General features: G+C 40.1%; 1 protein-coding gene and 1 long non-coding RNA gene across 3 annotated transcripts; both read right to left on the bottom strand.

The window, feature by feature from the left end:
• Positions 1-1406: 1406 nt before the first annotated feature.
• LOC135533608 (gastrula zinc finger protein XlCGF8.2DB-like) lies at positions 1407-5042 on the bottom strand. 2 transcript variants are annotated; one of them, XM_064960896.1, is made up of 2 exons: positions 4396-5042; positions 1407-3390 (listed from the first exon to the last, which is right to left on the bottom strand). In XM_064960896.1, exons 1-2 carry the CDS (start codon positions 4754-4756, stop codon positions 2750-2752), a joined length of 1002 nt encoding a protein of 333 aa, XP_064816968.1. In that variant the 5' UTR covers positions 4757-5042; the 3' UTR covers positions 1407-2749. The 2 variants fall into 2 exon arrangements, with proteins under 2 accessions (XP_064816968.1, XP_064816969.1); XM_064960897.1 differs by having other exon boundaries at positions 1407-3372; positions 4396-5041.
• Positions 5043-5431: 389 nt separating this feature from the next.
• LOC135533607 (uncharacterized) lies at positions 5432-9488 on the bottom strand. Its single transcript, XR_010454555.1, has 2 exons — positions 8917-9488; positions 5432-7712 (listed from the first exon to the last, which is right to left on the bottom strand). It is a non-coding gene; the product is annotated as an uncharacterized LOC135533607 (long non-coding RNA).
• Positions 9489-10070: the final 582 nt, after the last annotated feature.

The following is a 10070-nucleotide window of genomic DNA, read 5'->3' as shown; positions in this document are numbered from 1 at the left end:
CTAAAGGGCCCAAACCAAGAAAAACAACCTCAGACCATTATTCCTCCTCCACCAAACTTTACAGTTGTCACTATGCATTGGGGCAGGTAGTGTGGCATCCTCCAAACCCAGATTAGTGCGTCGGATTGCTAGAAGGTGAAGATGATTCATTACTCCAGAGAATACGTTTCCACTGCTCCAGAGTCCAGTGGCTGTGAGTTTTACTCCACTCAAGCCGACACTTGACATTGCCCATATTGATCTTAGGTTTGTATGCAGCTGCTCGGCCGTGGAAACCCATTTCAGGAAACTCCTGACAAACAGTCTCTTGTGCTGATGTTGCTTCCAGAGGCCGTTTGGATCTCGTTAGTGAGTGTTGCAACCAAGTACAGACGATTTTTACACGTTACACTCTTCAGCACTCGACGGTCCTGTTCTGTGAACTTGTGTGGCCCACTACTTCTTGGCTGAGCCGTTGTTGGTCCCAGATGTTTCCACTTCACAATAACAGCACTTACAGTCGACCAGGCAGCTCCAGCAGGGCAGGAATTTGACAAACTGACCTGTTGGAAAGGTGCCATCCTGTAACGGTGCCACGTTGAATGTTACTGAGATCGTCAGTAAGGCCATTCTACTGTCAATGTTTGTCTATGGAGATTGCATGGCTGTGTGCTTAATTTTAAACACCTGTCAGCAACTGGTGTGGCTGAAATGGCCCAATCTACTAATTTGAAGGGGTGTCCACATACTATTGAATATATAGTGTATTCCCCCAGCTGTCTGGTCCAGGAGAATATCACCTGTGATGCTGTCTGGTCCAGGAGAATATAACCTGTGATGCTGTCTGGTCCAGGAGAATATCGCCTGTGATGCTGTCTGGTCCAGGAGAATATCACCTCTCACAATATTGGGGCAGCAGGGAAGCATAGTGGTTAGAATGTTATGTAAGGATCAGACTGTATAGGCTATATTACATGTATTTAGTGTATTATTGGGGCAGCAGGGTAGTGGTTAGAATGTTATGTTAGGATCAGACTGTATAGGCTATATTACATGTATTTAGTGTATTATTGGGGCAGCAGGGTAGCCTAGTGGTTAGAATGTTATGTAAGGATCAGACTGTATAGGCTATATTACATGTATTTAGTGTATTATTGGGGCAGCAGGGTAGTGGTTAGAATGTTATGTTAGGATCAGACTGTATAGGCTCTATTACATGTATTTAGTGTATTATTGGGGCAGCAGGGTAGCCTAGTGGTTAGAATGTTATGTAAGGATCAGACTGTATAAAAGCCAAGTACTCAGAATGAAGAGTCAGTTCTTCCATGGAATTGTTCGGCTTGTTACTGTTTGTAATAAAGTCTAATTGAATTCACAGGTTCTGGTTTTGGTGAAATAGTTGATTCAATATTTTCCACAACAAAAAATTAAGTTGTTTTCAAGTCATTATTAACAACAACCTGAAAATAAATATTTAAAACCTTCAACTAAAACCAAACGTATATTGGACGTTGGGTATAATCTTCTTTTCAACGTCTTTTCAATGACATTTTGCTAGGTGGTACAGCCCAATGTCAAAACACAGCTTTAATGGGTCCAAATGAATAACCAATATGCAGAAACCATTTGTGATATTGAAAACCTAAACATAAAATGTAGTATCTGCACAAACATCTGCAACAACAATCAGATTACTTGTATTTTTTTAAACAAGCACCTTTTAAAATGCACGAACACCAGAAACACTGTTGTTTTGACAAGAAGCAATAAATCACTGATATCAATTAGGGGGGAAATCAGGTTGTTGGTGCTGTTGAAACTAACACAACTAAAAAAACACATGGAAATAGGAGATATATTTTACCTCCCTGGTTAGAGGACAACCTGCAGAAGACAGTCAGCTACATTGTGGAGAGATGCATTTAAATGTAGAGGTCGTTAAACAAAGGAACGCAACACTTATTTTTCATCACTCATCGATCTCATGTTGAAATCATTTGTGTGAAAGGGGGAGATGAGTTTGTCCTGTTAAAACTAACAGCTCAAAAAACACATGGAATCTGGGAATAATGTGTACATCACTGGTTGGAGGACAACTTGTAGAAAACATCTAGCTACATTTTGATTCAAGTGGGTCACCAATGCTGTAAGTGTAACACAGCTCTTTTTGTGTTAGTCACTTTCTGTTATATCATATAAATAGCACTCTTTCAATTCAGAGCCTGGATTTTCCCCCTGAGGCTAATATCCATATCATGCAGAAATCAATTGAACAGGGGGCAAACGTTTAATGTTTTACATTGTGACATTTCTAAAATACTCCTATGACAATGTTAAACCATTCTACATTGTGACATCATTAAAATACTGCTACTACAATGTTAAAACATTCTACATTGTGACATTAAAATACTCCTACTACAATGTTAAAACATTCTACATTGTGACATCATTAAAATACTGCTACTACAATGTTAAAACATTCTACATTGTGACATCATTAAAATACTGCTACTACAATGTTAAAACATTCTACATTGTGACATCATTAAAATACTGCTACTACAATGTTAAAACATTCTACATTGTGACATCATTAAAATACTGCTACTACAATGTTAAAACATTCTACATTGTGACATCATTAAAATACTGCTACTACAATGTTAAAACATTCTACATTGTGACATCATTAAAATACTCCTACTACAATGTTTAAACATTCTACATTGTGACATTAATTCATTGATATCATGAAACAACTCCTTCATTAATGCATTTTCTGATGTTTGATCAGAGATCTTTTATCAGAGTATCTCTTCCCACATTGTTCACAGCTATAAGATTTCTCTCCTGTGTGTGTTCTCTGGTGTACAATCAGATGGCTGGATGTAGTAAAATTCTTCCCACATTGTTCACAACTATAAGGTTTCTCTCCTGTGTGTGTTCTCTGGTGTGATACCAGGTTGCTTGACTGAGTAAAACTCTTCCCACATTGATAACAGCTATAAGGTTTCTCTCCTGTGTGTTTTCTCTGGTGAGATAACAGGCTGCTTGACTGAGTAAAACTCTTCCCACATTGATCACAGCTATAAGATTTGTCTCCTGTGTGTGTTCTCTGGTGTACAATCAGATGGCGAGATGTAGTAAAACTCTTCCCACATTGATCACAGCTATAAGGTTTCTCTCCAGTGTGAATTGTCATGTGTACTTTTTGTGAATTTGATCTTAAGTAACTCTTCCCACAGTTAGAGCAGCAGTGAGATTTCTTCCCTGTTGGTCTCCACGGGTGTTTCTTGAGGTGTTCTGATCGGGAGGGACTCTTCTCTGCCTCGTCAGCTTCATGATGTTGTTGAGGCTCCCCAGAGGATCCACGATAGTCACGTCTCTCTCCTGTGTGAACAACAAAGTCTGACAGATGGTTAAAGGCCCACAACAGCAGAAATCCACTGTAAAAGGTGATGCCAACAGCGTTGCCATGATATTGTACAACAATTGACGTCTGTAATGAATGTTAAAATTATTTGACAATTGTCTTGAGACAGTCAAGTGAGCAACAATAGTCATATTTTGTCTTATTTTCACATTAGTAGTAACATCGATGATTGGAGGCTAGAGATAAGTTATTACAGTTGCTGAACCCCTAAGCAGTGTGCCAGACAACCTTTGGTCACCAATATAGGCCCCTTTCTGTGTTTGCTAAAATAGGCGCACGAGGGCAATTAATTGAATGTGAGAGTGGTTACATTTATCCAGCCCCCATCCCTCAGCTGTTTACCAAACCAAGTCTCAGGGCAGCCATTTTGTTGCTGTTTAAATCCTAGGATGTCCCTTTAAAAAAGCCAAATCAATCGATCAACCAATCTGCAGTTCAAACAATAACAAAGATGCCATTCCACCACTGTTTTGGTGATAAGATGATGGATGGGTCTGGAGAAATGTAACTACTCTCAAATTCATAGACAGACCTACGGATGCAAGGACTGACCATCCATGAAATCAACATGATAGTTTTAACCATGTTGAGGCTAAACAGTGTTGATTTACATTGAATCTAAACATTGGCGTAAAAAATCTTATTTGGGGTTCTGATGGGGTACAACAGTTGAACTAAGCTCATGAGGTACAGTGCCTTGCGAAAGTATTCGGCCCCCTTGAACTTTGCGACCTTTTGCCACATTTCAGGCTTCAAACATAAAGATATAAAACTGTATTTTTTTGTGAAGAATCAACAACAAGTGGGACACAATCATGAAGTGGAACGACATTTATTGGATATTTCAAACATTTTTAACAGCAGTTTTCAGTTCTTTCCACACATTCTCGATTGGATTCAGGTCTGGACTTCCCGTTTAACACCACACATCAGTTCAACAACTGCAGAGTTTGTGCCTCTGTTTTTAAGACAGTACTTACTAGTGTTAATCACGGCCCGGTTTCTCAAAACCATCTTACGGCTGAGTTCAACGTTAGAACCACAGGATGCCTTAAGAAGCGTTGGGGAAACCGGGCCCAGATGTCCAGTTTCCTCTTCTTCCTCCTCCTCCTTTACCGATGTGACAGTCATCTCCGCCTCCTCCTCTTTCAATCTGAACGAGTCTTCCTTTTCTTCCACTGAAACGTCTTTCTCTTCTTCTTTCACGGTAACAGCTTCACCCTCTACTTGTTTTTGTATTGAAACATCCTTCTCTTCCCCCTCCTCTTTCGGGAGAACTTCTTTCTCCGTCCAGAAGACCTCCTCTTCTTTAGCAGGAGGAGAGCAGCTTAGTGAACTCATGGTCGGGGATGTTCGCTAGCTAGCATTAGCAACTAGCCTAGTTCTAAGCTAATTTAGCAAACCAGCTAGCTGACAAACAACGTAATTATATAATTAAATGGGTCAACACGTACATAAGACAGAAGTGTGTTTAGTACACAGCGACTAATATACACCAAAAACAGTATAAAGAGAGTGAATGTTGTAGCTATGTTTGCTATTAAGCTACCGAGGGTGTCGAACTGTTGTTGTTGAAGCAGCGTCCCGTCCACTAGATTATACGTCACACTGGCAGCATCGCCTGAACCTAAAAGACGCACATCGCCATCTGCTGACTGGAGTGGCAACGCAGTTGAGGAACCAAAAGTTTATTTTTTAATTAAATAAAGTTGATTATCATATTAAGTCGTTCATAGAAAAGCATGTGTTGATTGATTCGTTTTTAATAATTTAGAACAAACTTTAGACCCACTACATTGAATTGAACCATAGAACCATAGTTCTGACATGGATCATTTTGACCTGAGGCATATCTTTTATCAGCCTAAATGTGGTTTATTCAATTCTTCCAATTTTTCATTAATTTGTCAATCAACTTGTTCTTAATAAATCTAAATCACGGTTTAGTGTTTCTGTACCAATATGGACTTTTAACAAATTCAAATCCTTTGGAGTCATTTTGACACCAGCCAAAAGCACCTTTGATAAATAGGACATTTATTTCAAATCAGAATCAAATCACATGTTATTGGTCACATACAATTGTTTAGCAAATGTTATTGCAGGTGTAGCAAAATGCTTGTGCTTCTAGCTCCGACAGTGCAGTAATATCTAACAAGTAATATCTAATAATTTCACAAATCTAAGTATTTGAATGTAGGTTTCTCTGTAGACATGATCCATCCCACCAGAGGGTGGAGGGGCACCTCTATCAGTGGTTTTGACCAGATAGACACCTGCAGACACACAGTATAGTGCCTCCCATGTTCTCTCCTAAGATTGGACTTTCTATACCACCTGACTGTGTACAAAACTGCCAATGATAGAAAGCTCTTCCAGTGGTATACAGTGTATTCATTAAGTATTCAGACCCCTTCACTTATTCCACATTTAGTTACGTTACAGCCTCATTATAAAATTGAATATGTTTTTCCCCTCATCAATCTACACACAAAACCCCATAATGACAAACCAATAACAGATTTGAATTTTTTGCAAATGTATTTACTTAAGTATTCAGACCCTTTGCTATGAGACTCGAAAATGAGCTCAGACATCCTTATTCCATTGATCATCCTTGAGATGTTTCTACAACTTGATTGGAGTCCACCTGTGGTAAATTCAATAAATTAGACATGGTTTGGAAAGGCACACACCTGTCTATAGAAGGTCCCACAGTTTACAGTGCATGTCAGAGCAAAAACCATACCATGAGGTCAAAGGAATTGTCTGTAGAGTTCTGAGACAGGATTGTGTCGAGGTACAGATCTGTGGAAAGGTACCAAAAATGTCTGTAGCAAACAGTCCCCATGAACACAATGGCCGCCATCATTCTTAAACGGAAGAAGTTTGGAACCACCAATACTCTTTCTAGAGCTGGCCGCCCGGCCAAACTGAGAAATCGGGGGAGAAGGGCCTTGATCAAGGAGGTGAACAAGAACCCGATGTTCACTCTGACAGAGATCCAGATTTCCTCTGTGGAGACGGGAGAACCTTCCCTCAAGGACAACCATCTCTGCAGCACTCCACCATTCAGGCCTTAATGTAGCAATGATTAAATTGTCAACATTTATTTCAATGGACAATTCTGTGAAATGTGTTGGCTAGAGATGACTTGCAGGAGCTTGCAGGGATTTGTAGTCTTGCATGTTGTCTACTTCGATGCTAATTAGCATATTTGAATCGGAGAGTAGAGAGAGACAAATATATTGATAAAAGTATTTGTATTTATTACGGATCCCCATTAGTTCCTGCCAAGGCAGCAGCTCCTCTTCCTGGGGTCCAGCTAAAATAAAGGCATTTATACCATTTTAAAAACATGACAATAAATTCACAACACACTGTGTCCTCAGTCACCTCGTCCCAGAGAGGTTTCCATGGTTGTCAAAACATCACACCAGGGTGAGTCTAAACAAAACAGCCCTGTGGGGAAAATGAATGGAACCATCTCCCTGTTTGACCTCTAGTTGTTATGGATATTATGACTCTTCAGAGACACACAGTGGACGTGTCAAAATATGTTCCATTGATAAAGCACACTTTATTTAACCTCAATGTCATCTAGTGTTTACATGGCATTGTAGATTTTAGCTGTATATAGTATGTATTTTGGATGTTTTCAGTGTGTTTTCAACCCTTTCAGACAATGGATTAATCACAATTAAAAATAGTGCACTAACATTATACAAAGTGAACTCAAGTCTGACAGCCCAAACAAACACACACATTCTCAGTCAGAAACACAAGTCAGAACACAGCCTCTCGATTCTCTCATGTGTTTTCAGGTTCTCTGACTGGGAAAATGTCTTTCCACAATGAGAGCAGTGGTATGTCTTCTCCTCCTGTGTATTTGTATGTATTCCTTCATGCTCTTTCAGGTACCTTAACCGGGTAAATCTCTCTCCACACTGGGAGCAGCGGTACATCTTCTTACCTGTGTGTGTCCTCTCATGCTTGTTCAGGTTTCCTACCTGGCCAAAACTCTTTCCACAATGGGAACATTGGAAAAGCTTTTCCCCTGTGTGTCCCCTCTCATGCGTTTGCAGGCTCCCTAACTGGGTAAACGACATTCCACATTGGGAACAGTGGTAAGGCTTCTCTCCAGTGTGTATTCTCTTATGTGTTCTCAGGCTCCCTAACTGAGTAAAACTCTTCCCACACTGGGAGCAGTGATGTCGTCCTGCTGGTTTGGACGTCTCGGGGTCTGGTTTCCCTGAAGGACTCTTACTGCTGTCAGAAGGAGAGTCTGGTCTCTCTCCTGTCAAAGACAAACCGATGATTTAATTAAACAGAGACCTGAATGAAACCTCCACATGACAAAACTTCCTCTGACGTTTAATCTAGACTAGATCCCTCAATCACCTGAAGTCACTTTTCACAAGTGTTATTAAAGCCACTACAAAATGCAGGTCTCTGTGTGGTTCTTAGTCAGAGAGGCCTATAGAATGTTTTTATTTATTTCACCTTTATTTCACCAGGTAGGCAAGTTGAGAACAAGTTCTCATTTACAATTGCAACCTGACCAAGATAAAGCAAAGCAGTTCGACACATACAACGACACAGAGTTACACATGGAGTAAAACAAACATACAGTCAATAATACAGTATAAACAAGTCTATATACGATGTGAGCAAATGAGGTGAGATAAGGGAGGTAAAGGCAAAAAAAGGCCATGGTGGCAAAGTAAATACAATATAGCAAGTAAAACACTGGAATGGTAGATTTGCAATGGAAGAATGTGCAAAGTAGAAATAAAAATAATGGGGTGCAAAGGAGCAAAATAAATGAATTAAATACAGTAGGGAAAGAGGTAGTTGTTTGGGCTAAATTATAGGTGGGCTATGTACAGGTGCAGTAGTCATTGTATGTTGTAGCGTTTACACCAGTCCAGCCAACGCTTGACACTCCAGCAATGATAAAGTACTTTATGATAACGCGAAAATTAAATTAACGATTTGGTATCATTTTTATTATGGAAGATTGAATAAGTGTGCTTCAAACGGTTTGCTTGGAATGATTTGTAGCCACCGTCTCGACTTCCTGTGCATGAGAGTCCATTCAACTCAGTTTCCCTACCTGAAAAAACACCATTCCGTAAAGTGTTTTCGCGCACGCAAATTGAGGAAGAAACCGAAGAGCAGATGGCCTGACCCTGTTTTGCGACTGTCGGCTCACTTGACCGCAGTCATCGGTGGGCTGGAAATCGCCTCCAGTTCAGTACAGTGGAACTGCAGTATTGAATGAAGGCAAGTCCATTCCGTGAGACATTTAAGTTGTGATTTTGGGTGCAAATCCATTGTTAACGTTTAGTTGTTGGCCAGCTTCTTGATGGTATTCACATCTTACAGTGTAGCTTTATCAATTCCTACATTAAAAAACGGCATTTAAGATCAGAACTAGAGTAGAATGCCGCTTTAAAACCACGTATCAGTTCAACAACTATTTTCAAGACAGGACTTACTGGTGCTACTCAGATCTTCTGTCTCCATCTCTTCTTCCCTCTCCTCCTCCTTCAATATGACAGTTATCTCTCCTTCATTCACTCCAAAAAAAGTATAATCGTTTTCTTCCTCTTCTTTCTGTGTAACAGCCTCACCCTCGACTTCTTCGTTTACTGTGACATCCTCCTCTTCATTCTCCTCTTTCACGACAACGTTCAGCCAAATACCTTCTTTCTCCTTCCAGCAGACCTCTTTTTTAGCAGGAGGGCAGCAGCTTGCTGAGCTCATGGTCGGGGATGTTAGCCAGCTAACCTAGCTAGTTAGCGACTAGACTAGTGATAGGCTCATTTATCAAGCCAGCTACCGTTACCTGACTAAACGGAAATATGACATGAAATGGGGAAACTAGTTAAAAGACAGAATTATGTTCCAAATACAGTCTGAACAGCTTGAACGTTTCCACTAGGAAGCTACCGAGGTGGCTGACGAGATGTTGTTGAAGAAGCGTCCCGTCCACTACATTATACGTCACTCTGATAGCATCGCCTAAAAAACGCATATCGCCATCTGTTGACTGGAGTGGTTAACGCAGATAAATGTTTATTTTTATTTCCAGACAAACAGTGCATTTTTACATTTATTTCATTAAATAATTATATAATAGTCAGAAAACTGCAGATTTGTAATAAGTATGAATTTAAAACCTACCTCCACATTCTACCAACACAGATGTTACTACTACAGGGAATATTAACCAATGAGGAGGGTCTTTCCACATTCTACCAACCCAACAGATGTTACTACTACAGGGAATATTAACCAATGAGGAGGGTCTTTCCACATTCTACCAACCCAACAGATGTTTATACAATGAAAACTTTCAGGTTAATTGAAGTTAAATTCCCAAAAAGCCTAAACAGGTTTGGTCATTGATCACTGGATTGATCACTGGAGTCAGATGTGAAGGAGGAGGTTGATCATCAGGAGTCAGATGTGAAGGAGGAGGTTGATCATCAGGAGTCAGATGTGAAGGAGGAGGTTGATCATCAGGAGTCAGATGTGAAGGAGGAGGTTGATCACTGGAGTCAGATGTGGCCATCAACCTCCTCCTTCACATCAGTGAATTGTACTTTTTGGAGAAATGTCCTCTGGTCTGATGAAACAAATATAGAAC

This window comes from Oncorhynchus masou, unplaced genomic scaffold (genome assembly GCF_036934945.1).
Source record: "Oncorhynchus masou masou isolate Uvic2021 unplaced genomic scaffold, UVic_Omas_1.1 unplaced_scaffold_2504, whole genome shotgun sequence".
NCBI classification, from domain to species: Eukaryota; Metazoa; Chordata; class Actinopteri; order Salmoniformes; family Salmonidae; genus Oncorhynchus; species Oncorhynchus masou.
Note: the sequence above shows the minus strand (reverse complement) of the source record. Positions and strands in the feature narration are given on the sequence as shown.